The 26729-nt window shown below is 37.5% G+C and overlaps 1 protein-coding gene across 6 annotated transcripts in view; it reads left to right on the top strand.

Moving 5' to 3' along the window:
• AOPEP (aminopeptidase O (putative)) overlaps positions 1-26729 on the top strand; it is a 190006-nt gene that overhangs the window by 46929 nt on the left and 116348 nt on the right. For all 6 annotated transcript variants that reach the window (XM_056514251.1, XM_056514250.1, XM_056514249.1 and 3 more), the window contains exon 6: positions 26063-26252. In XM_056514251.1, coding sequence (XP_056370226.1) covers positions 26063-26252 — 190 coding nt within the window. The remainder of the gene's footprint in view (positions 1-26062; positions 26253-26729) is intronic.

Genomic DNA, 26729 nt, shown 5'->3' with positions numbered 1-26729 from the left:
AAAAAGTTTCCAGTGATTAACAGCAGTGTAGCAGTTTACTTAATACAAAAGACAGAGTCCCCTTTTCTGAGGTATTTTTCAGTTGTTTGACATTAGGGGCAGAGCATGGGTGCTATTTTTAAATAGAATTCAACAGGTAAATACTTTATCCATGGCAATGTTTGACATCTCCCAGGAAAAGAACTTTTAATTAATATCTGCATAACAAGTCTGAAATGGCCTAAATTTGCTACATTTGCATTCTAAATTGATTATTGAGATAGTATTTCAGGAGTGTAGAGCAGGAATTTTTTCCATCTCAAAGCAAATTGGTTTTTGACTTGTGTCTTTCTCTTCAGTCATATATTATCTTGCATATGATCCATTATGAAAGTAAGGAATTGAGGTTGTTATTATTTTATGCTAGCAGCATTTGTTTATGAGCTTATATTTGTGGGCTGTTGTAATAATTTGAATTTGAACTGCTATATAAAATTATATTCTAAACAGTGTACGCTTAACAAGAATGCTGAATGTGTCAAAACAAAAATACCTTTCTAGTAATAACCACCTTGAAAGTAGAAAATAACACAGCTGTCAGCTTTTTTTTCTTGTTGCAGGTGAAGATACTGAACATTTATCATTGTATTTTCCCTCTACTCACAAATAATGTCACACAAAAATCACATTATTGTGATAGCAGACCATTAAAAATTGTGCAAGCCAAAATATTAGAAGAGTTTCACTTCTCTTTTTTTTTTTCTCTGTGATTTACTGTTACTTAGAATAAATTTTAACATATTTTTTAGGTAAATGGACATGACACCCAAGAAGATGCCATAATCTTATAGCTATATTTTCATGAAGAGGACTCCTGCTTTCTCTAGATGTACTGCCTCTTCTCTGTCTATTCACATTTAGTCACCATTAATCTGAGGTTTTCTCAGAATTGCTGTAACTTCTCAGTCTCATGGAAAAGTCAACATTCTCCACAGTTTGCATTCTTCACTTTTTGAGTAATAGATATTTGGTAGTTTTTGGAAGTATTGCTACCTGAATGCCTGGCTGAGGCATGACCACTGTGCTGCTGTGTGCCACTTGGAACTGAATATGTTCTCTGTTTTTCTGAAAGTGCTCAGCCCTCCTCAGATCACTGCACGTGCTTTATAGCCAGAAGAAATTTCATAAATGTAACTGGCCTAAAAAAACTTTGATTTGATATAATATATATCCTGCTCTTTTGAAACACATGCATAAATCTTGTTAATTCTAAAGGGCATTGCATGCTTACAAAGAGGGGAAAGGATAACCACGTGTCTGAGATTTATATGATCTTTGTGATCTTATTTGTAATGATTTCTGTGTTGCATTCAGGCGTAAGTTTTTCTTCACAGGGTTCATACTGATGTCAGTAGGAGGTATGCTTTCATAACTGGAGAGTGTAGTTGTTTGTTTTTAACTTCATAACATATGGATCAGTCCTCAGAACCCAAGATTATTTGAGGCAGAGAAATATCTAAATAGAGAGACGTGGATGAAATGGCTATTAATATGCACCTAGATTTAGATATCTTAATTGAACATAATATGTCTGAAAATAAAAGGCATACTAAAGATGTTGATTTTGGCACTTGAAGCATCAGTTTTTAAATATAATTTGTCTTTGGATAAAAAAAAAAACCTGAAACCAAACCTTGAATTAAACTGCTATCAGTCAATGGATAGATGTTCTAGAAAGCTTACCCTCTACTTCATATTTTTTGCATAGCCATTCGTAGCTAAGCACAAATCATCCAGATCTGAATGTAATATTGTTGTGCTGTAATCTTGTAGTGAAGCTAATGATACAATATCAGATTTTTAAAAAGGCTGTTATTATATTAAAGTTCTCTTAGTCTGCCAGCTTGTTCCTTTTGATTAGATTTTGTATTTAGTATTTCATATTGATACAAGAATAAATATTTCATGTTTATAAACTGTTATCACACTGATCTGTTCTTTTTCTCTTCTTGACTGAAAGAGTGAGATATATTATAAATTATAACTAGCCATTTTCTCATATCACTTTAGCATTCTGTTTTCTACGTGTGTATGGTACTTTGCCCCGTGATTTTCTGAATAATCAGTTTTATGTCTTCATGTTGATTGAAAATGAATCCGTGTTGCAATGTACACGTTTCTACTTCTGTGTATCTTTTTACGTGTGCTATTCATATAGTCACCACTAATACTGCATGTACAGTGAAAAAGACTGCAATATGTGTGTCCACTGTGTGTTTTAATTAGTTAAAATGTTTGGTCATTTTCTTCCTCCAAAGGTATTGGTGCTTCTAATAGCTGGCCTTTTGGAATAAATTAAAACTCCAAAAGAAGAATATTTCTCATTGTTGTTTATTTTTATATGATTTTATAAAATGTTTTTCTACATAGGAGCAGTGTGGTCCAAATTATTGCTTGTGCTAATAGGTATGAGATTGTATTATGGATAACCTATGTATTGTATTGTATTATTTACAACCTGAGTAAATTAGGTATCTAAATTAAAATCTGATTTGTTTACCTATTAATAGTCTTATTTCCAAAAGAATTGAGGAAAGTGTGGATGAGAGAATTTAGTTGTATTCTTTGTGTTTGATATCAAGTGACCAAGATTTTTCATCTTGTATGCAAGTTCTTGTCATGAGACTAAACTAGCAAATCTTGTTGTTTCAAGTGCTTCCTCAAGACTGCAGCTTTTCACCTGACTTGGCTGAGTTCACTTGACTAGTCTGACAATATGGGAGTTACTTAAGGTATTTGCTCTGTGTGGCGAATCTGCGGTGCTGTCATCTGGAAGTAACCCTAGGATCTCCTAGACACTGTGGGTCTCAATACGTGTGGCAGAAGAACAGTTAGCTGTCTCTGGACTCCTGAAGGAGAGACTGGAAAGAGATTTTGTTTATGGTAGTGCCTGCCTTCTTAGAGATCAGGTCAAAAGCCATACAGGTTTCAAATAGATTACATAGTGTCTCCTCTAAGTGACTGTCAGTCCATGCGTTCCAATTTGGAGTGTAATTTCACTTGTGCAACTGAGCTGATACAGCATTTTCTAGGCAAAAGAATCTGTATCTTCTAGGGTTTTTTGTGCTTTGTACTGTGTGCAGGGAGAGCAATGTACATCTTCTGTTATTTAGTGTCTCTCAGTTCTGGCTCTTGCTTAGTAAAGCTTCATGTGGCTTCTAGTCTGTAGTTTTATCTCTTCTAAGATTATGAAAGTAAATTTTAAAAAACCCAAACAAATAAGTTTGTAAACAATCTCAAATTATAAATATCTAGACCTTGTGTGGTGTTTTAAAATCTGAGTTTGCAAAACATGTGAATATGGATAGTATACAAATGCATTTGTGTAACATTAAATCTGCGATACTTTTGTTTATGATTCTCTTTCAGTCTTTCCACAGGAATTAGACAAACAGAAAGTTGAATTATATGCAGCATTTTAAAACCAAACTGCTTTTCCCAAGTGCATAATTCAAAGGAAGAAAAAGCCAGTGTTCAGATGGAAAGAATTGTGCTGATGTAGTCTGTTGTTACAGTTCTGTAGTTCCACTAGACAGGCACAAGGAGTCTCAAGGTTTTACAAATAGGCTAGGGTTTTTTCTAGTTGAATTGTTGGTGTTCTCAACTTTGTTAAAAATATCTTCTCTCTTACCTTTTTTTTTTTTTTTTTTTAGTTAGTCAGAAGGGCACAGTGAAATTCTGGCAAAGGCCAACACCTGATGGTCTCTTGCTGCAGAATGTTTAAATTGAATGTGACCTGGATCATTCACCGAAAAGGAACTTGCATATAAAGATGGGTTGTTTGGGCGTTTTTTGTATGTTACTAATGCAGAGAACGGTGTGCTGCTCCAGGAGCCTTCAATGAAACTCTGTGAAGTAGTTTCTATCGCATGTTCCTTTATGAGATACCAGGGAATTAGGTGTTTTTTTATTTGTGGGGTTTAATATGTTTTTCCAAGACCTGGCAATTTCTAATGTTTGTCTGGGTGCAGTGAGGAAGTGTTTGAGAAGGTCTGTGCTTCCATGTCCTCAGAGTGCTGAAGGTACCCACCTCCTCATCGTTATACCCAGGTGATGCAGGCTCTGCTTTACCACTGTTTGATTAATTGACTTATATAAGAAGGAGTTGGCTGAGTTTCAGCTACAGGTAATTCTCACAGAAAGCTATGAATTCCACTGTTGAGAAAGAATGCTTGCTTCTTTAGGAAGTTTCATCTACTGATTTAATAGATTCTGCTAATGCTATGAGATCATAGTTGGAGACGGCTTTTTTTTTTTTTTTTTTAAGAGGCACATTTTTACTAATTTGTCTGAGAATTACTGGTAATGAGTGAATCTTCTCAGTTTAGTGCCTTCCATTTTAATTTTGTGAGTGGGTATTGAAGGCCTGTTTTCTGTTATGGCAAATCAATTGTTGGACCTTTAAATTTACTTGAATTGTAACCTTGTCCAAAGCTTTGTGTTTAAATGCTGTATAGATGTGAATCTCAGAATAAAATTCTAGTCTGAGATATATGGATGTCTCTGTCCCACTGAAAGAGTCATATGCACACATGTGAAGAACTGATCTAGGCTTTAAGCATTTTCTGAAATAAATATGAACATAATTTGCTTTTATTTCTCTGCGTGAGGATCCCTAAAAGGGCTCAGAACAGTCAAGAACAACTTCTTCACAGATAAGTACTGTGATTATTTCAAGTTCACCTTCTACATTTCATTTCTTGTTTTACTTTTTTCTCCTTTCCAGCTTTGCTATTGCCTTTTTTAAATTTGTATGCAGAGTATGCTTTTGACTGGCAAGAGATCCTAAGCTGATGAACTGTTTTGAGTCTGATTAGAATCTTGCCCATGGACAGTAACATAACCATCAAACCTCTCATGCAGCCAGCCCTTATACCTATAGGGAAGGACAGTTTGTTAACAGCTTTGCTTATGCTTTCTGCATTTATAGCATACTTATACTGCTGTTTCTGCTTTGATACTAGGACCGTTTCAAATTTTGTTCCAAATTATCAAATAAAGCTACAAGACTGCAGTGGCCAGGAAAACAAGAGGCTGGACAGTAACAGGTTTATGACTGAAATTCTTCCAATTTTTCAATTCTTATGCTACTGTCTTTTCTTCTGAACAAATAAAAAAGCTGATAAAGTTTGAGAATTGGTAAGCCAAATGATTCTTGTCATTCAGTAGAGGACTACATTATTTGGGTGATAGCTTAGTTCAGGCTTTCTGCATATCACTGCTTCATCTTAATCTAAGAATACGGATGTATTTCTTTGCAAAGTTTCAGCTTAAAAACAGTACAGTACAAAATTCCTTGAAGAAAAGTCTGTTCTGCATATTCAGAAAAAAATCAGCATTATAGATTGGGGTTTCCCTTTACTGGGCTGTTTTATGCTGAAACACAGATTTCTCATACATACAGGACTTACTGATGTGGACATCGTATAGTGATGTGTGTGGGGGAGCATTCTTCCCATCAGAAATATTATGCTGCTTCTTCCTTACCAAGCTCTGTGTGTATGTACAAAATAGTGTGTATGTACTAAATAGTATATTTAGCTTTGGTCTAGAATGCTACCTGATCTTCCTGTCAGAACTCTGACTGGTGAATGAGAGTTGCTCAGAGTCCTTGTCCTCTTTGTGGAGTGTGGGTTAAGGCTTCATAAGAAAAACTAAGATCAGAGCATAGGAAAACTCTCCTAAAAGCTTTATGCTTGCAGTTGTATACACAAACACCAACACCTCCAGAGTTTGCCAATGTCTTGGATTAGTTCCTGCTTATTAATGTAGCAGAATTAAAGTCCAAAGACAATATGAATAAGAGCTTGAAGGAAACAGCTGGTAGTTGAGGATCGTATTGAGGGCAGAGCTTTTTTGAGGTCATGTGTGTTACTTCTGCCTTATATCTGGTGCTTGTAACATAGCTGAAGGAGGAAATACGGGGGATCTGAAGAGCGCTTCAAGACCTGTCTTTTTTGGAAGAAGGGATGGGACCACATAATTTATTAATATGCAGATGTTTTAGCCTTTTTGTCATAAAGCTGAGTTTTAAAAAGATAAAGGCTTTAACCCTGTCGGCAGATGCTAAGCTTTGTAACAGATTCAGTTTGAGTATAAGTGTGAAATATGGTTGGAAGGCCCTGTGCTGCCCTTTCCCACAGCTTTTACACACTGGCAAGTGTTGTTGTTGTTGTTGTAGTCACATATAGCAGTTTTTACTGCCCTTAATAAGAGGCAGAGAAGTGTTAGTAGTGCACCAAAGCACCCCAGTATTCCCCTCACTGCAAGGCTCACAGAAGTTGTCTACTATTTACTTATTAGACTTAAGAAACCCATGCTGATACCGTAATTCTTGCAAAAATGTGTGCAAGCTGGTTCATTTCTGTTAATTTGATGGTTTCAGGTGACCTTGTTTTATCTTTCTATCTTAGGGTTTTTTATCATAAACCACAAGAAAAGATTTTTTCACTATTATTGCAACTACTTTGAGCATAGTCCTATACCTGTGATCACAGTGGAAATTACAGCAATGATCTGCTCTTTTATATGTAATTCTTTGGGAGCTTTTTAAAGTTTTTAAATAAATCTTATTTTATATTTATTATCTGCCTAGAAACCACTCTCTTGATCACATAGTTTTGAGACTTTTGACATTTGAATACAATGAATACATAGAATTCTTAGTGGTGGGTGATTTTAATCTTTACAGTGGCAATAAATCTGGCAAACCCCTTAAGCAATGGCATGGATTTCTTGATGTTTTGTTCTCTTTCTCCTTTTTGAAAAGGTTGCTTGATTTAAAAATGTAGGGCTGGTAACTATTACTTTTATTACTAATGCTTAAATATCAGAGCAGGTGTTCCAACAAACTTTACTTCCAGCTAATCATTATAATCTGTTTATAATTTAAGTTTAACTGGTATGAGTTAGCTCTCTTTGGCAGTAGATTATTCCTCTTTCTTTTTTAGGTGCAGGAAGCTGTTCTAATTTCTTCCTTGACAAGCTAGTACAAGCAGAGAAGACTGAATAGAACTGGTTTGATATGGTATTTTGTCATGACATGAATATCCACATGCTTGTTTTGGAAATGTTCAATAGAATGCATAAGAACATTCATTAAATAACAATGAAAAGTGTCTTGAAAGGAGGGCAGGCATTATAGAGGACACTGTGTAAAATCTGGACTGTAGTGATTTTAATGTTTTAATTTATCCTTGCGCTGAGACTGTTGCAGCAAATGCACTGATAAAATGAGAGATGGTTGTTATAATTCATTATTGTTATAATTGTTATACTAAACATCTGAAAAAAATTCTTTGCTAGCTTTTGCACTTTCTTTGCCACTGCCAAAGTTTTAAGGTTTTTATATTTTATGCTGAGCAGATTTCTGTGATGTGTTGGTGATATTCATATTTTTCTGCATCCCTCTTACAGGGAAGAATATTATTTGAAATGTACCAGCAGATTTCCTTACCTACATGAATAAAGGAACAGTTCTAACTATTAAAGTACGTTAAACTACATCGTTTGCACTTTGTAAACGATTTCATCTGAAGTCTCCTTCAATCTGTTCCAGCCAAATAATTGCAACATTGTTTAATTTTTAGAAAAAAATGCAAATGAAAAGCATTCATGCTTTCCAAAGTGGATCTATATTACCATTAAACGCTAAACATTTAATACAGTTAAAAACAGATTTTCCTGCCTTATTTTATATTTCAGTGATTTAATTTCTGACATAGATTTCTTCTGATTGTGCTGACTGAGGAAAAGTTGGTTTGTTTGGGGGGTGTTTTTTGAGAAAAGATGAATGGTGCAACTACATAATTTTTCAGTGTTGTCAAAGTACAATAGTTCATTCCATAAAAGTTAGCACCTATTGCTTGTGGGTCATTATATTTGATGGAAATTTAAAATGTGTGGCCAGGATGAGTCCCAGAAGGGGAAGTATGGGGGTTTGGGATGGAGAGGAAAGTTGTTGGATTTCTCAGGTGTTTATGGTGGAGGCTAGTCATGCCATGCAAAAGATAAGGCCAGTGTCCCCTACTGTAGAGTACAGCTTAGGGGGCAGCGGTGTTGGCTTCCCCTTAGCCATGTCATCAGCTCATTTGCAGGAAAGACACGATTCTGACTCCTTTTCGGCCAGTGAATAGGATAAATAGGTTGTTGGCGATAATTAGAATAAGTATTGCAGTTAGGAAGAGTAGAAGATAGGTGAAGAATTTTGTGATGCAGGGGGTCTGAGGCCATGTATCATGTTGTGAATTTTAGAATAGATCATGATACAAATAAGCTGATGGGAAGGAATGTGAGAGAGTAGAAGTCTGTTTTCAAGCTGATAAGGATTTTGAAGTTTACGATGAATTTTCATTCTCAGAAGCAGGTTAAGCTTTCTGTCCCTGTGTAGATGCAGATTGTTATAGGAATTAGGCTAATCAGGAAGGAGGTTTTGACCGTGTTTGTAAGATAGTTGGAGTATTTTTGAGGCTGTTTGACAGCAGTGGTAAGATGATCGGAGTGGAGAGGGTTGCTAATGTTTGTAGTATGAATATGTTTAGTGCTAGTGGTAGGTTTACTTTTGCTTCGATTTGCACCAAGATGAGTGGCTCCTAAAACCACTGGATTACTGTTATCCTTTGAAAGTAAGGGGGCTGAGGTTTTAGACTCAGATGCAAGAGTTAGCAGTTCTTGTTGGTTAAACCCTCACCTAGGCAGGTAAGAAGGGTTTAACTCCTATCTTTAGATATAATGTTTCGATTGATGTGTTTGGATTGAAACTATTTTTTTTTTTTCATTTTCCCAAGAGCTGATATGTGAAACATTAAGTCAGAGTGTTGTCATATGTATTTTCTCTGCACGCAGTCATGCTTCCTACCAGGTTGTGGCTGTTGTAGATGCACTTTTGGACTAGTGGGAATCTTGTGCTACAGACTGAGAGTTAAACTGTTCAAACTTGTGGAGGAATGCGTGCGAGGACAGTTTCTCCTTAGGGAGACCAGAAGGACAAGTTTACTGCTGAGTATGCTGCCAAGGACGAGAAAAGGATGCTGTGTGTTTCCTTTCTCTGTGAGGGAGTTTGGTCTGTGGAGGATTTGGGATAAATGTGTTGGGACGAATGGGTTTGAGTATATGAAAAGTCAGCTTGGAGATTGTGGTTTGTGGATAAAATACCAGGGTTTTTTTCGCAGATAGTTTTTGGATTTCCTTTGTCTATGGTTGCATGATGGCAAGAGGTGATTTAATTTCTTTCAATTTAAAGACCAATCTGATTTTTTGCTGGGTAGCAGGCATCTGGTTTGTGCTGATTGACTGATGTTTCCACAATATTGTGTAAATTCTACTTCTGCTTAACAAAGCAGCTTACTGTGTGCTTTGCTATTACAAGTTTCTAGTTATTTTGACTTCTAAGTCTAGTTTTGAATGTTGAAAAGTTTTGACCAGTGAAGTGTCTTGGTTTGGTTTGGGTTGGCCAATTCTAATATATTCAATTTCTTTTAGAGATAGGATTTAGGGGCAAAGACAAGGCAGGCCTAAAACTTAAAAGGGTATATAGAAGAAATTTATTAATAACACAGAAAAAATAAGAAATTCGGAATAAGATTTCCAGATCAATTCCTCCTCCCACTCCTCACCTTCCGTATTTCTTAACCACAACATACAGAGAACACTTCAGTCAGTGTTCCACTTAAATAATAATTTCAGTTCACTCTAGAAAGAAAAGTTCCTTTTTTGGTTTAGGCATAGGGGATGTCTTCAGTTTCACAATATGCATCCGCCTGGGGAAAATCTGCAAATCATGGAACTTCCTCCCATGTTCACAGGTTTCCTCCTATCTAACACAGCTTTCCAGAGCTGTGTTACAGGTTATGCCACACACATGGGGTATTACTTTTAAAGGCAAGCTGTTCAAAGACAAAAATTCTCTTCATTTCTTTTTCCATCAAATGTCTCTGTCCATCCTTCCAGTCTCTGGAACAGAGAGCCCCATTCCCTCGGGACAAAGAATCTTTTTCTCAAACACTTCAAACACGACCTACCCCCCCTCCCCCCAAGTAGTTTTCCACAATTTAAAGGAATTGCAGTAGTCCAGTCCCTCCATAACCCACAAAAAAGGTTTTTCAGCCAACTTATAAGTGGCATCTCTTCAATCTCTTCCCATCTGGAAACTTAGCTCCCACTTCACTGACTTCAGTATACTCTCTGCTTTATTCCTCTCATCTAGGGGAGCTCAGGAGATCTGCAGTTTTATCCGACCATTAGAAGGGTTAAACTTGCACCCAGGAGGTGAAGGGAGCTGGGCCATGCCATCCTGGAAACTGTGCCGGGTTTTCGGGCCGCACGGGCTGTGTGGAAAAGGCTGGATGAAACTGCAGAGCCCGGCAAGGGAATGTGTGAGGGGGCTCGGCTGGAGCAGAGCCCAGCTGCACTTCCCCAAGCTGCGTGGGCGGCTGGGGGGTTCTCCTCCCCATGGCGGCAGGGCCCCGGCTGAGCTGTGGCCACGCTGGAGCAAAGCAGGATCTTAGCAAAGGCTTCCCTTTCCCGTGGCCATCAGGGCTCCAAGCTGAAAACAGAGGAGGTCTCGGTGGCTGCCCCATCCCCCGCCCGGCCAGGCCGTATGGGGAGGGGGGCGGGCCGGGCCCACCTTACCTCCCTGGGGGCCGAAAGTCAAAAGAGACCGATTATCTTTACCATTGTGCTTCAAGAAAATGGAATAACTTTTTAATTGGTTACCCAGGGTGTCAATTATTAAATCAGCTTTCCGATTGGTCCCTGCAGCTCACAGAAGAAGTTCTCATAAACAGCCTCTGTGTGTCTGTGCTTTGTGCTCCTCCTTTCAGATGACTTTTCATGCATAACCAGCACATGAAGTCATGTTCATTTGATAATGTGACATTTGTGATAAGTTGTTGCAATGATACTTATTAAAGTTTCATTTTCCTTTAATTATAGAATAATTTTAGATGTCCAAGTATCTCTAAGATTACTTGAAAAATTGTTCTCCTCTGCTTAAATTGTTTTAAGGTGAAAGTTAAGGTAGTGTTTTGAATTTTAAGGAGCCAGTACAGTGCCTTTCATTTATTGTATGCAGAGTTATTTTGTCAAATAAACATCAAGGAGTTGCTCTTAGAATTACAGGGCTTTTTTGTATGATCACCAGCTTGGTAATGATAGCAAGTTAAAGAAATGAAATAATTCTGAATAGCATTGTTAGTCTTCTTGAAAATAACCACCTAAAGAGATGTGCATATCATTTGGTCACTCAACAATTTTTTTAGAATCTAAATTATACCTTAGCATGTTGAAATGCAGGAAGAGATTTGTTGTCAGTGATAGAAATGGCTTTGCTACTATCTTCTACATCTTTATATATATATATATATATATATATATATATATATATATATATATATAGCAATATTTAATAGGCTTCTGTCTTTGCACATAAATTTTTTTGCAGGGCTACCTGAAGCACCATTGTATTTTACTAACAGTACAGTGCTGCAGACAAAATTGCAGCATATTGGTGACAAAATTGTTAGTTTGGAAATCATGCAAAGTTATTTCTAAGTGGCTGTAGAACATGATTTTGAACTGTTTGGGGAAAATTTTTCTTTTCTGGCTTCAGTAGCATAAAAAGTTAAATTATCTTCAGGGCTAGTGCTGCTTTTCTGATTTTTTTATGATGTCTTTCTGATACTAAACATTGTATATTGCTAGTACATAGTATGTGTGTAAAGGCAGTATGTGCAAGTTATGTCCTGGAACAAACAGATAACAGATAAATTCCTCTTTCTCAATCCCATATTAGGTTTGAGTTTTCATCTTTTCTTTGCACCAATTTGATAGACTAAATATATGCTGAAACAGTTCAAAGAAAACTGGTTTTGTTCACTCACTACTCTAGCACAATTGGAATACTATAATGATTCAGTGGCCCAAAGATGCTGGATTTAAAAAAAAATATCTGCCTTTATTGCAAGGAAAGAGTTGAGGATAAAATGAAGTTGTGCTATTGGTCTAAGTCTCTGTGAAGTCTTAGCTTCACATAATTTTCTGAAAAAAGATCTATTGGCAGAGATTCTATTTATGGCAGCAAATTCTATTTAAGCACTAAACTTGTTTTTTTCTTAAAAGCCACAGTGGATACATCCTTGTACAGCTGGTATATATACCAACAGTCTCTTCTTAACAACTGTTTACATTTTCTTAAAATGTCTGAGAAACAGGCCTCTGATTTTCACCAGTTCCTGGTGTTACTCTTTTGTCTGGTAGGGCTGGATTAGATAGGTTATTTTTCTCTTAAAGCTTAATTTTTTCCATGGCCAGTTGTTCTGAGCTAATACAGCAGTGAACATGTATACATGCAAGTACTTTTAAGTTTCCAGAAAAGAAAATGTACTGCCGTCACAGAGGTATTTCTTCTCTTTGTGAGAAAAAACAGCTACATCCTGTTTGTATGTGTTTGTATAACTAATATTTGTGGTAGATTCTCGATTAATTAGGTTTAAGCCTGCTGGAGTTATAGCTATAGAGTGATGGCTGTCAGCAGGAGCAAGGTCACTGAAGAACTTTTATCTCCAGAACTTGGAACTGAGCCCTGAGAAATGCAGAGAGGTATTGTCCCTCGGTGAGTCAGACCATGGAGACAGTAGCAAGTTCTTGTTTCTACTTGTGACTAGCAGTGGTGAGGACAGCATGGTAGACTTAGAGGTTTGAATCCAGGATATAATGTCAGTACAGACTTTATATTTTTAGGTGTTTGCTAAATCTAAAACCAGCAAGCTCTATTACAGTTTAAGCTGCAGTCAAGCAAGTGTGTACATTTTGCCATAGACACACACTCACATTTGAAGCCAGTCCCAAGGAGCGTTGTCCCACTTTAAAACTAGAAATGTAAAGCAATTACACTATCTGTGGAGATGAACTAGATTTACAGCAGAGTGACTGGATTTGGCTGTATGACTGCTAGCAATTTGGAAGCTCCCATTGGTACTCCCTGAAAAATCATACAGTTTGCACAACGTTTTGGTTATCAGATTCATAAGTCTAAATTGATGTGAATGCCAAATACTATTTAAGGTTTAAGAAAAATTAATCAATTCTGACAAGACAGAGTAAGTAGAAATAAATGTTAACTGTTTGGCAAGATGTAGGCTTAAGTAAGTCTTCAGGGAAGTATCCAGGATAGGCTTATCCTGGATATGTAACTGGTATTAACTGAATTTAACCATAAACATACTTACCTTTTGTCTCAGTAGAAATTTTGGAATATGTTCATATCCTGTGAGTGGTCAATATTCACATGCAAATATGAATGCATGGTCCCACAAAAAGAGAGAGGTTTCAGTGAACTAGGAGAACTCCTGTCAGGAGAATACATGGGAAGCAATCAAAAATTTTCAGCTTATTTTAATATTTAAAATCCATGGTGATTTAAAAAAAAATCCAAAACAACTGAACAAAACCTCCTCAAAATTAGTATCTTTTGACACTTGGTGATGTAGTGGCTGTGATTCTGCAAGGCAGGAAACAATCACATTGTATTCTTTTGGATTTGGAAAAATTCTTATTAATATTATTTTTCTTGTTAGCATTTTGCCAAATAATTTGGCATTATCAGTTTAACAAGTTCAAAACTGAAACTCTGTCATCAAAGTTGACTGGGTAAATTCACAAAGCAGAAGTTATCAGGCCACAGAAGAAATGTTGGATGCAATAGATGTTTCTAGAATATAAAGGTGTTTCCCTCTTTTTGGCATCTTTGAAAAGAGTTCATAAATATAGTATATTGCAGTGTCCTGGACAACAGGAAAAGTATTTGTTTAGACCTTAAACAAATCTGGAGATGTAAAGAAAGTTAAATTGATAGAAGATGCAACAGAAGGAAAGTTAATTAATAGGTGATACTTACTATTATAATTAATTAATGCAGTTCTTAATTATGATAGTTATTTCCAATTAGATTGCCCCTTTCCAATTAGATTTTTGTGTGCTTCAATAATAATGGCTGGATGTCTTTGTATGATGAATGAAGTAATTCACATGCACACTAGCTACTTCAAGCTAAACTATCCCTTTGCTATATGATTCTACATTAATTGCTGGATGTCCTCTGTAATGGATAAAGTAATTCTCAGGCACACTGAAACTCTTCTATCACTGGATATGATGTAATTTAATCTTATTTCTCCATCAGCACAATAAATGGGACTGTGTGTGAAAGAGAATCTGTGTTTGTTTGTAAGATTTTACTTGGAAATAATCTTCCAAAAAGGAGGAAAATGAATGCATGGCCAAGAGTCCCATGTTCCCAAAAGACTCTGTTTATAGTTTTGTTGAACTTAGCATTTATTGTAAGTATGGCAGATTGTTCTAGTTTTAATAATCATAGTGCTGTTCTGTTTTAATATTGCATGATCTGTGGGCTGCCTTGAAGTTGTTACAAATTGAAGGGCTGATATAACGTGAAGTGAAGCACCTCTTCTGAATGTTCCTTTTGTTCAGTATTTAACAAATTAGTATGTTGACATTTGTCATTGATGGATTTCATTATTTGGTGAAAGGGTTTTAGGGGGTTTGACAGGATGAATGGTTTGTCCTGCACTTTCGAGAATTGATAAAGGCATCTTTGTTCTTTGTGCAAAAGCACAACAGATATCTTATTGACCAACGCATACAAAAAAGAAGGCTTGTATAGCTGCTGTGCAGAATAAACTAAGAAAATGAAGCCATTAAATATTCTTCTATGTTTCTCTCTCTTTTTTTTTTTTTTTTTTTTTTTTTGCTAACAGCATGTATCTCCTTAGTTAAAGTAGCCAGAAGCATTGGTTGCTCATTCAGTAAAATGAAGACATGTAATTTTTATCAGTTTATATACTGTTTATAGAAGTGAAAAATAAAAAAGAAACAGGTTATGGATGGTAGTACAACAGCTTAGATAAATTTATGTATTTTTAAATTGAATGTATATTTGTATAAACAGATGATAAAGGCATATTAGAAATAATGCATTTTAACAGTAATACTAAAAATCAGACAAAACTTGAAAGTGTTGCATTTGCACTATTCTACACAAATTTTTTAAGTAAAATGAAATACTTCAGCAATTGGATTAATAATTACTATTTCTTAAAAGCAAGAATTGTGGGTGATGCTGCATATGGCCAAAAATTAGATTACATGTGATCTGGTTAACTTTCTTATTCTTTTTGTTTGCAACCACATTTATAATTGGTACAAGGTGCAAGAACGTAATAGATACCAACTGAAAATTTGAAAGAATTGTATCTGTAACTCTTGTATGATCTGAGAAGTTCTGATATTTTTTAAAAAATTTTGAGCTTTGCCTCTTTATTTATTTTTTCTGAGAAACATCAAGAATTTGATCACTTTTTCTCCTCCAGCAATGTTTGGGGTTTCCTGACTGATTCAGGGACATATCTGGAGTTTTCTCATTCTGCAGATGAAGTATTTGTCACAGGAATCATTAAAAAACAAAAGTGTTTCTTAGGTTTGGTTTTGTTTGTGATGCTACTTTTACTGTAGCTTATAGAGATTTAATAAGAACCGCTTCTGCATTCCAGCAGATTTAATTTGTTTTAAAACAGTGATACTACAAGGCCTTGAACTGAGAAAAGAATCCAGGGAAACTCAAAGAACAAGCAATCCATTCTACTTTTTTCATTGATTTGGGTTTTTTGTGGTGGATAAAATCTTACTTGTATAAATTAAGTCAAGAAAAAATTACTCGGTCTTTATTTTGTCCATGTCACCTTTTGAGAGCATTAATGTACAGGCCCTTAACTTGAGTGATTTTCACTGAATATGGTGAAGCATATATATATATTGCTTTCTGTCTAATTGTTTATCATAGCTGGTTATTTGCACTTTGTTTCTGCTGTGTTAATATCTGTCAGAAACCTCATGATATAGTAAAAGGAAGTCCAGATCTTCCAGTAATAACAGTGATGGAAAGCTAGAAATAATGAAATCCATCCATGATCAAGTAATATCATCTATCACTGACAAAAAGTCATCACTTAGACTGGAGTTGAGGAATGTTGTTAGTGACTGTTCATCATATTAATCATTTTTAGCAAGAATACAAAGAGTAGTTTGAAAAGTCAGTGAAACAAATGCTATATTCATTTCTAATATAAAACAAGAGAATCTTCTTTTTTAAAGCTTCCCTTTGACATATGATAAAAAACCCCCAAAATATAAACAGAACTATTCTATATTTATAAAATGAGAGACATGAGTGTCTTTATCTGTATCTCTTTCCATTGCTTACTTTTTGCAGAAATAATATAATCAAATAAAATATTTCATTAGAATGATCAATGTCTGCCCATTGCTATTTTCTGTTGACATTTTTTAATTTCAGCAAGTACATAACATTAATTTTGTGGTCCTAATATAAATCAGTGTTAAATAAAAAAAGTTAATACAAATGCATGGTTCAAATGGAGACTTTCCACACTATTATTTGTTAATAAGTATTTTCACATGGTTATTAGTATAACTGTTAGGTTTTCAAATTTTTTTTTTTATTTGACCAATTTCTAATATTTGGAAGAACTCAGAAATGTGGAAAAAGTTTAATATAAAATCTGTAACATAGAAAATTCATAATGTAAACCAAATACTGCATTTATATCCGTATATAAAATTCTTGCTGAAATTAGTGGAACTATGACATTTCCTCTGTCTCCTTAGACAGGAACAAAATTTGTTCCTCAGCCTCTGACCTTTTGTGAAGCTACCTATATCGGCAAGAGTAAACATGTTTTATCATCATTGTGATCTATCAGCTGTCTTACATCAAACAAAAAATAAAAGATGAAAAAATCCATATGCTAAGATACTTTGCAGAGCAGTCTAAATTAGAAATAAGTTTATTTTCTTAATCTTTATTTCTTGCTCAGTAATTGAAGGACTGTAGATTAACTTCCTCTATCTGGTTTTTAAGAAAAACACAAGTAACCAAATTCAGTTGTGTAGCATGTTAAATTTGTTTGGAAATGTCTGCATGAGACAGTGCATTATACCATGAATATTTAGTAAGGGATCTGGAAAATGGTATCACAGATTATTTTCAGTGTTAGCAATGTCAATATTTTTTGAGCATCAGTTGGAAGTGAAGTATGAAGGTTAGAAAACTGAGCACTGAGCTGCATAAAATAGAGTTGGCTTTGTTCCTTTTTTTTTTTTTTTTTTTTTTTAGTAGTGAAGCAGGTGCTTATATTTATTGAAGTCACTTTATTTGCACTTAGCCATAAATCAGTTAACTAAATCAATTAAATACGGAAAAGTCATTGTTTGACATGCAGCATGAAAAGCTGTAGTCTCTCAAGGTGTTTCTCTTGGGAAGCTGTCTGTAAGATTTTTGACAGTGTTGCACCAATTCGTTACTAGGAGGTGTCGTGTAATTGATTTTTATAAAAAAGTATGTTGCTTCATGGGTTTTTTGGACAAGAGGTTTCAAACAAATATGGGAAAAATCTTGATAGGAACTTGAGGTTTTGAAATTGTAATTCTTTCTCTGCCCTCACCTCATAATTTTCTATTTTTGCTTCTCTTTGCAATAACAGGCAATTTGATGCTGTTACAAATCTTTGGATTATGGAAATTTCTAAATTAATAGACATTGTTGGGCTTAGATATGACATTAGTAAACAAAGTATGTAGAGTTCAAAAATATATTCATGCTCTGCAATTTCCCTATTGTCATACAGAATGTGGAAGATGAAAAAAAGTGAGCTAAAGATGGTGTTAGGCATCCCAGGGCATCCCAAATCAACTGCTGAACAACTCTTCAGCTCTACAGTTCTTATTTGCCTTTACTCCTGGTTGTTCTTGTCACTTCTAGCTACTGATGATCTTATTACAAAACTGGGTTAACTTACTGCCAATATTGAGTCTCAGATATCAGATTGAAGTTTGTATGTAAAATAACACCATGTTTCGTTTTCTTCTTGCTTTACTTTCCAAGTCAGGATATTTTAAGCAGATAGGATATATTACCATGATATGAGTGCAGCAGGATATCAGCCACAGATAAGTTGTTCTGCGACTTTTTGTATAAACACAGTTAAAGGTTTTTGTCTTAGCACCATCAAAGAGTGTGTGCTCTGTACATATTAGAGAGAGGATGAGACATAATTGTTTGAAGAAATTAGTGGTATTATTACCAGATTGTTCATTTGCACACAACAACAAGCTGGATGGGTGAGTTGATCTGCTGGAGGGCAGGAAGGCTCTGCAGAGGGATCTGGACAGGCTGGATCATGGGCTGAGGTCAGTGGTGTGAGGGTCAACAAGGCCAAGTGCTGAGTCCTGCTCTTGGGTCACAACAACCCATCTTTGGCTGTAGCCTTGGGCCAGAGTGTCTGGGAAGTGTTCAATGGAAAAGGACATGGTGCTGGGTGACAGTGGCTGAACATGAGCCAGGGTGTGTTCAGATGGCCAAGAATGCCAAGGGCATCCTGGCCAGTACCAGCAATGGTGTGGCCAGCAGGAGCAGGGCAGTGATTGTTCCCCTGTGCTGGGCACTGGTGAGGCCACACCTCGAGTGTCCAGTTCTGGGCCAGACAGTGATGGAGGTGCTGGAGCATGTCCAGAGAAGAACAGAAAGACTGGTGAAGGAGCTCTAGTGCAGGTCCTGTGAGAATTAGCTGAGGGACATGAGATTGTTTAGCCTGGAGGAAAGGAGGCTCAGGGGAGACCGTTTTGTTCTCTACAGCTGCAGAGAAGGAGGAGGAGACAAATCAAATAAATTGTGACCTGTAAATCCAAAGACATGGAAAGATGTCACAGTTACATGTCATAAATGACATAAATGTCATAAAGATATACTGTCTTTTTATGCTTTCTTCAAGGTTGTTGATTTGGTGTTAATGTGGGATTGAAGATAATTGAGAAGGATCAAGAATTGTTGCAAACCTTGCTGTTTGCATAGTGATTTTGAGTTTAGGCTCATGTTAGCTTTTTCCTTTCACTATATAAATTCTTCTGATATATGGCAGGTACTGTTTTTGCTGTTGAACAGCAGTAGAGTTTCTCCTCAGAGGGTTTCACCCTTGTTTATACATATCCTCACTAGTGTGGTTTGGGGCTGCAAAATATGCAAGACAGAAGAGATTACCAGCTCACAGAGCAACTGCTGCTTGGGTGTTCAGATCATTATATAGGCACTTGATTGAAATGTACAATTTGGATGTTGAATTGCAGTACTGAGTTGACTGTTACCACCCTCCTTCCAAAACACAGCGGTTAGTTTTCTTTCCATGTTGCCTGCCCTGCTGTGTTGCTGCATGATTTACAGAGGAAGAAGTTAGTCATCTGCTCTGCAGTGACTTTCAGATGTAGCTTCTGTCACTTTTTGGTTTCTCCCTATGATGTAAGAAGGCAAAACTTTGAAAATTAGCTTCCATTATTTCTGGAATAGTGTTCTTGTAGATATATATGCTCTGGTAGAGTATTTTACCAGATCCTTGTCTCTACAACTGCATTTGAATATATATTTGAGTTTACTGTAAACCTAGGAGGTGAAAAAGATTGTAGTTCTCTCAGTAGTGCACTGTAACATACAGTAGACCAATGGAGATTATAAAGGTAAGAAAATGGATGTTGAGTGTTTCTGTGTCTGTATTCCAAAGGCACAAGTACCCACAAAGATAAATTAAGCTAATATTCAGAGGCTGATGTAGATACTGCAGCCATCATGTTGTATCACTGGAAGAATGTAGTTTTGTCATGGTTTGACACTGGCCAAACACCAGGCACTCATGCAAGTTGCTCACTTACCCTCCCCTGCCACAGCTGGGCCCAGGAGAGAAAGAAATTAACTAGAGGTTCATGAGTTAAGGACCAGGAGAAATCATTTCAATGGCAAAACAGGCTCAGCGTATGGGTATGAAGTGAATTTATTGCTAACAGGCTCAGAGGAGGATAAGAAGTAGTAAAACAAGCCCTTAACACCATTTGCCCCCAGCCCCTCCCTCCTTCCTACCAGCAGTGCAGGGTGACAGAGCATGGGGGTTTTGGTCAGCTCATCACTGAGATTTTCTTCCACTGCTCTGGGAGAGGAGTCCTTCCCCTGTGAGGCCATGGGGTCCCTCCCACGGGACACAGTTCTCCATTAACTTCTCCAGAGTGGGTCCAATCTCAGGAGCAGCAGTCCTGCCAAAGCTGCTGCAATATGAGACCCTCCCACGGGCACACAGTCCTCCCAAAACTGCTGAGACATGGATCACTGTTCCATGGGGTGCAGTCCTCCAAGCACAGGCTGCTCCAGCCTGGAAGAAAAGGCTCTCTCTGTCCTCTGGGTCTCCCACTGGATCACAGCCTCCGCCAGGCATCACAGGCTCTGGAATGGGCACCTTCCATGGGGTGTGGGTGGATCTCTGCATCCCCCATGGATCCCCATGGGCTGTGGATGGATCTCTCATGCCCCATGGATCCCCATGGGCTGTGGGTGGATCTCTGCATCCCCCATGGATCCCCATGGGCTGTGGGTGGATCTCTGCATCCCCCATGGATCCCCATGGGCTGTGGGTGGATCTCTCATCCCCCATGGATCCCCATGGGCTGTGGGTGAATCTCTGCATCCCCCATGGATCCCCATGGGCTGTGGGTGGATCTCTGCATCCCCCATGGATCCCCATGGACTGTGGGTGGATCTCTGCATCCCCATGGATCCCCATGGGCTTTGGGTGGATCTCTGCATCCCCATGGATCCCCATGGGCTATGGGTGGATCTCTCATCCCCCATGGATCCCCATCGGCTGTGGGTGGGTCTCTGCATCCCCATGGATCCCCATGGGCTTTGGGTGGATCTCTGCATCCCCATGGATCCCCATGGGCTGTGGATGGATCTCTGCATCCCCCATGGATCCCCATGGGCTGTGGGTGGATCTCTCATCCCCCATGGATCCCCATGGGCTGTGGGTGCATCTCTGCATCCCCCATGGATCCCATGGGCTGTGGGTGGATCTCTGCACCCCCCATGGATCCCCACAGTCTGTGTGTGGATCTCTGCATCCCCCATGGGTCCCCATGGGCTGTGGGTGGATCTCTGCATCCCCATGGATCCCCAGGGGTTGTGGGTGTATCTCTGCATCCCATGGATCCCCATGGCTGCAGAGCACAGCTGCCTCACCACGGTCTCACCACCAGCTGCAGAGGAATCTTGGCTCCAGCGCCTGGAGCACCTCCTGCCCCTCCTTCTGCACTGATCTTGGTGTCTCCAGATTGTTTCCCTCATATACCTCCTCCTCTTCTCTGAGAAGAAGAAAAAACTGTATGCCCACTTTGTTTTTATCTCCTTCTTAAATATGTCATCACAGAGGTGTTACCAGACTTTCTCATTGGCCCAGCTTTGACCAGCAGCATGTCCATCCTCAGAGCCAGCAGGGATTGGTTTGGCTGGACACAGTGGGAGCTTCCAGCAGCTTCTCACAGGAGCCACCTCTGTGGCCCCTCACTATGAAAAACCAGGCTGAGCAAAACCAACATAAGGTTAAAGGCAATTGATGAGAGTTTGCATTAACTATTTGTGAAGAACTGTCATAACTTTCCCAAATTCCAGTAATCTTTAAATGTATGCCTTAATTTTAATGTGTTCCTGTGAAAATACTTGGGACTTCTCCTGCTCCCTTCTACATATTTAAAAAGGGATTTCTTAGAACTGCAATAACTTATCCCTCATTTATTATCTGATTTTTTCCAAGTAGAAAATTCAAAAGCATATGTAAGTGGTATCTGTAATAGTGATTTTTGGTATTACTTTTGACTTCAGAAGCATTATTTCTGAAGTGACAATAGTCTTGGCTCTGTTATTTCCGCAAGTGTGTAAGAAAATGTATGTGCAGATCTGTATGTCAAGAAGGAAGGATTTCTTCTCCAAAATGAATGGAAAAAGTTTATTAAAAGTGAACTTCACGTTCCCATCGTAAATGCGTATTTAGGTCCTTGAACATACGTTTGGCTAGGGTTTGTGCTGTGTGTGTCATCATGTGTGATGTGAGCAGCCAAAGATACCACACTTGCAAAGCAGCACTTGCATCTAAGTCATGAGTCTAGAAAAAGTTTTGAAAAATTGCTGCTGGAGGTTTGGATTTTCAAATGGACGGGTTACTGTTCAGAACTTTAGGACTCATTGAAAACCTTTTATTTAAAGAGACTATCTCTTAAGGACATCTGCATGGGTGGATTTGAATGATTAGAATATCAGGACTCTTTGGCCTTTCACAAAACCAATTTCTTTTCCTTTGGGATTGAGTTTTTTTCCTTTATATGCATTCACGCCAGAGTTTCAGTGTTGAGATTTCCCTTAACTGCAATTTAACTGGGAGGGGGAACTTGTTCCTGCTTCCAGTCAAGTGATGTGAATTTTTAAGTTATAAGCATGGGATTCTGGTCAGAATAATGCTGTTTTACTTTAGAAGTGTACACTTGTAAAAAACAAGTAATTAACTTCTTTTTCTCTTGGAGCTTGGGAACTTGTCCAGCTTCCTGGGAAGGACTGGTAGGACTGTTGGTTTTTTTGTTAACTGGGAGAGGTTTCCCACCTATCTTACCACATCCAGCTTGCCTGTTCTGGCCTGCTTTAGAAACTTGGACCCCTACTTGCTAGAGGCATTTATAGGCTTGTCAGTCCTTGATTGTGAATCATCTTTGTCCATTTCTAATGTATGAATGAATTTATTTCCTTTTCAATTAGAATCAAAGAAATGGATATCAAGCCTTATAATTTGTTCCTAGTAAATCAAACTGATGGTAGGAAGGCCAAATTTCTCGTCTTAAAAATAAATAAATAAAAAGGTTTAAAAAAACCCCCACCTTTTGGGTCTTCAGTTTAATTACCACTAAAATTACCTTATTTTTCAGTTGGACACTTTCTTGAATTTTTGAGTGTTTTAGGAGCAGCGCTGCCAAGTAATGATGTGCAATTAATAACATGCATAACATTTTCCCAACACAGAGAGGACATCAGCCGGTTTAAGTGAGTCCAGACAAGGGTCACCAAGATGATTAGAGATTAGAGGGATGGAGCAGCTCTCCTGTAAGGAAAGGCTGAGAGACCTGGGTTTGTTTAATCTGGAAAAGAGAAGGCTTTGGGGTGACTTAACTTCAGCCTTCCAGTACTTGAAGGAAGCCTGTAAGAAGGATGGAGAAAGACTTTTTGCAAGAGCAGATAGTGACAGGATGAGGAGGAATGTCTACAAGCTCAAAGACAGAAGGTTTAGATTAGGTGATAGGAAGAAATATTTTCAATGAGTGTGGTGAGGCTCTGGAGCAGGTTTTCCAAATCCTGGAGGTGCTCAAGACCAGTCTGGATGGGGTTCTGAGCAACCTGGTCTAATGGAAAGTGTTCCTGCCCACAGCAGCAAGGTTGGAGCTACACGATCTTTAAGGTCCTATCTGACACAAGCCATTCTACAATTCTATGAACATTGCACATTCTAGATGATATTAAAACGGTAGATTTGGTTAGTAAAAGTGGAGAAGAGTTTCTGGAATTCAAATATTTATTGAAAATAGACAATCAGTGTTTTAAACAAATATGTAGGCATAAATTTCTTCCAAACTAATAGATGCTGGGCATCTTCCAGGGATGTGTTTGGTCTTTGATAAAATTACTCTTAAGAAAAATGGGAATTTCTCAGTGGTTTGAATTGGAGATAGTACTGTTTGTTAAGGGCAAACAAAATAAAAGAAATAATTTAAGGTCTTCTCAGGAAAGGAAGTTGCTGGCTGTACTCAGACTCTAAAATTAAATTCTACTCTGCAGCGCATAATCTTATTTCAGCCTTGTAGGAAGCTGTATTCATATTCTTTAGCCAAAATTTAACTCATATACATTTTTCTTACTGAAGTGATTCGTTATCTGTCTGTAAAGGAAAATACTGTCTAAATGTGGAATTTCTGTTTTTTAAGTGATTGGAGAAAGCAGGAACTACAATCTTTATTACGTATTTACCTACAATAGACTTCAAATGCAAACTGTTCTGTGAGCTGTTTAAAAGGCATGAAATTATTTTTGTTTTGCTTAACCAAGTGGCTGAAATGTTGCCACCAGTATGTCTGGAATGTTATTTACTTGGTCTTTTCTGCAGTTTTCTTTGTAGCACTGTACACATGCCACAACTAGGGATCATTTACTTAAAACTGACCAAAGTAATAACCTCAAAACTGTGGTTATTATTCTTATTGTGGGCTTTATAATGAAAGAGATATCATGTTCTGCAGCTTCTGTGCTCACACTTTCCCCCATCTCTCTCTCCCTTCATACTCTTAATTGGAATTTCTTTTGGCAAAGATTTGGAGAGCTGCTGTTTTTACTTTCTCTTTTTGTGTTATTTGATTCCTCAATTTAGTACTCTAACTTCTTCCATTGTTTCTTATAATGCTGTCTGATTGAAATGTATTAACTTTCTTATCTTGGGTAACTACTTTTATTTTTATAAGGAGATAGTTGTTGAGTATGTTTTTCTGTCTAAGTGTGTATCATATTTTATGGTCCCAATTCCACAGATTCAACTGGTTGCAAGAAAACTGTGGGTGTTTTAACATTTCCAACGGAAGGGTAGGATGGGTGGGGAAGCTCTTTGGAATGCTGATGAATAATATTTGACTCTTGGAAATGTCATAAGGCCATAGAACTCCCTTCCCATGCTTGGAAGGCTAGACTTAAAAACCTCTAGTCTTGAAGTTATGCTTGTGTTTTATTTCCTTTGTAACTTTGAAAGAAAAGTGAGAAAAGAGTTGAAATACAGATCGTGGATACCGTAGGTTAATGCAGGAGCACTCTGTGGATGGTGGTCTTGATTGGTGCCTCAATAACCACTTGCATATTAGTCAGAGGGCTTGATTCTGCTATTTCTATCTCCTAGATGTACTTGGTTTCAAAAGTTGTATTGGTTTTGAGATGTTGAGGTCTATAATGTCTATAAGCATGGCAGAAATTGCCTTACAGTAGCACATGAGTTGGGAACTGCAGCAACTTGCGCTTCAGGGTATTTTCAATAGCAGAGTGACAATTCATAACAATTTCCCCTGCAATTTCTCTACAGTGCTTGAATACAAAGCAGAGTAGGTACAAACTGGGTTGTTCCCCTGCTGTTGTGAAAAGCAGTTATTTACTGCTTCTCACTTCTATGGTTGTAGTAAAATATGTTCTCCTATCTCTGCATTTGCAGAAATTATCAACTCTTATAATGAGATGATATCTTCCTAGCTTGTTTGAAGTTTTGGCAAACACACGTGCTTTTATGTATGACGCTTTTTACTTTTAGATACTGCTCTGTTTTCTTTATTAAATGTTTCTCCTTTATTTATTTCCATCTTTGATCATTTAACTGATAAATACTTGTTGCCAATATTAACTCTGCTCATATTTTATTATCCTGGCTTGCATATAAATGTTTCTATTGAAACAAATCAGTCTTGTAACATGAAAAATACAAAACTTTGGTTTAAATTGCTTCTTGCAATTAATAGCTGTTTGATGGCTGAATACCATACAACTGTATGGTGGAATTTTAGTTTAATTTTTCTGCTAACAAACAACAAAGTACAACTTAATTCCTACAAATTCCTGAGATATAAACTATTAGTCATGACCTAGCATACATACACTAATAAGAAGCTAACAGGGAGCCTACAAGAAAGATGGAGAGAGACTATTTTACGGAGCATATAGTGACAGGGCAAGGGGGAATGGCTTCAAACTGAAAGACAGTAACTTTAGGTTGGATATTAGGAGGAAGTTCTTCCCTGTGAGAGTGGTAAGGCACTGGCACAGGTTTCCCAGGGAAGCTGTGGATTCCCCATCCCTGGAGGTGTTCAAGGCCAGTTTGGATGGGTCTCTGAGCAGATGGGACTATTGAAAGGTGTCCCTGTCCACAGCAGGAGAGTTGAAACTTGGGGATCTTCAAGGTCCCATCCACTCCAGGGCATCTGTTATTATTATGTCCATGCAATACACATTGTAACGGGTCAGTAATAGATTCTGCCACTCATTTCTCTTGTGCAGCCCACACATCATCTTTCTGTCACAAAGTGTACTACCAGGAGGAAGCCATCTCTGTGGAACACGTCTGTGCCACGAAATTGCTCATGCATGGTTTGGACTTGCCATTGGTGCTCGTGATTGGACAGAGGAGTGGTTAAGTGAAGGGTTTGCCACTTTTTTAGAAGATATATTTTGGGCTAGGGCACAACAGGTAAGGTGATGACATGTTGCTTCAAAATTAATGTGGAAATCAAAATTGTATATGAATTAGAGATAATTCATACTCCTGTGCTATTACATAACATATTTTAAAATGGTATTGGAATTTGCACGCTTACTTGATTAACAAAAAGAAAAGTGATCCACAATGAATACAAATCTTTACAGAGGTAGAGATCAGTGCAAAAGAGAATAGAAACATCTTTTTGTCAATGATTATCTTCCCACAAATTTTCTACTCAGGTATTAAAATTCAATCGTCAAAAACAATTGCTGTGCATTCTTTCCATTTCTGTTGTATACCTGAAACTGGAAAAAATGAACAGTCTTACTGCATATTGTAATATTGCAAGTACCTGATTAAAATTAATTGGTTTTGTCCAATGAATGAACCAAGAAGTGTACCTCAAAGCAAAATGGAAGATGATTTAAAATATAATGCAGGTTAATATTAGCTGGTTTTGCTTTC

The sequence above is a fragment of the Oenanthe melanoleuca genome, chromosome Z (genome assembly GCF_029582105.1).
Source record: "Oenanthe melanoleuca isolate GR-GAL-2019-014 chromosome Z, OMel1.0, whole genome shotgun sequence".
In the NCBI taxonomy this organism is placed as follows: Eukaryota; Metazoa; Chordata; class Aves; order Passeriformes; family Muscicapidae; genus Oenanthe; species Oenanthe melanoleuca.
Note: the sequence above shows the minus strand (reverse complement) of the source record. Positions and strands in the feature narration are given on the sequence as shown.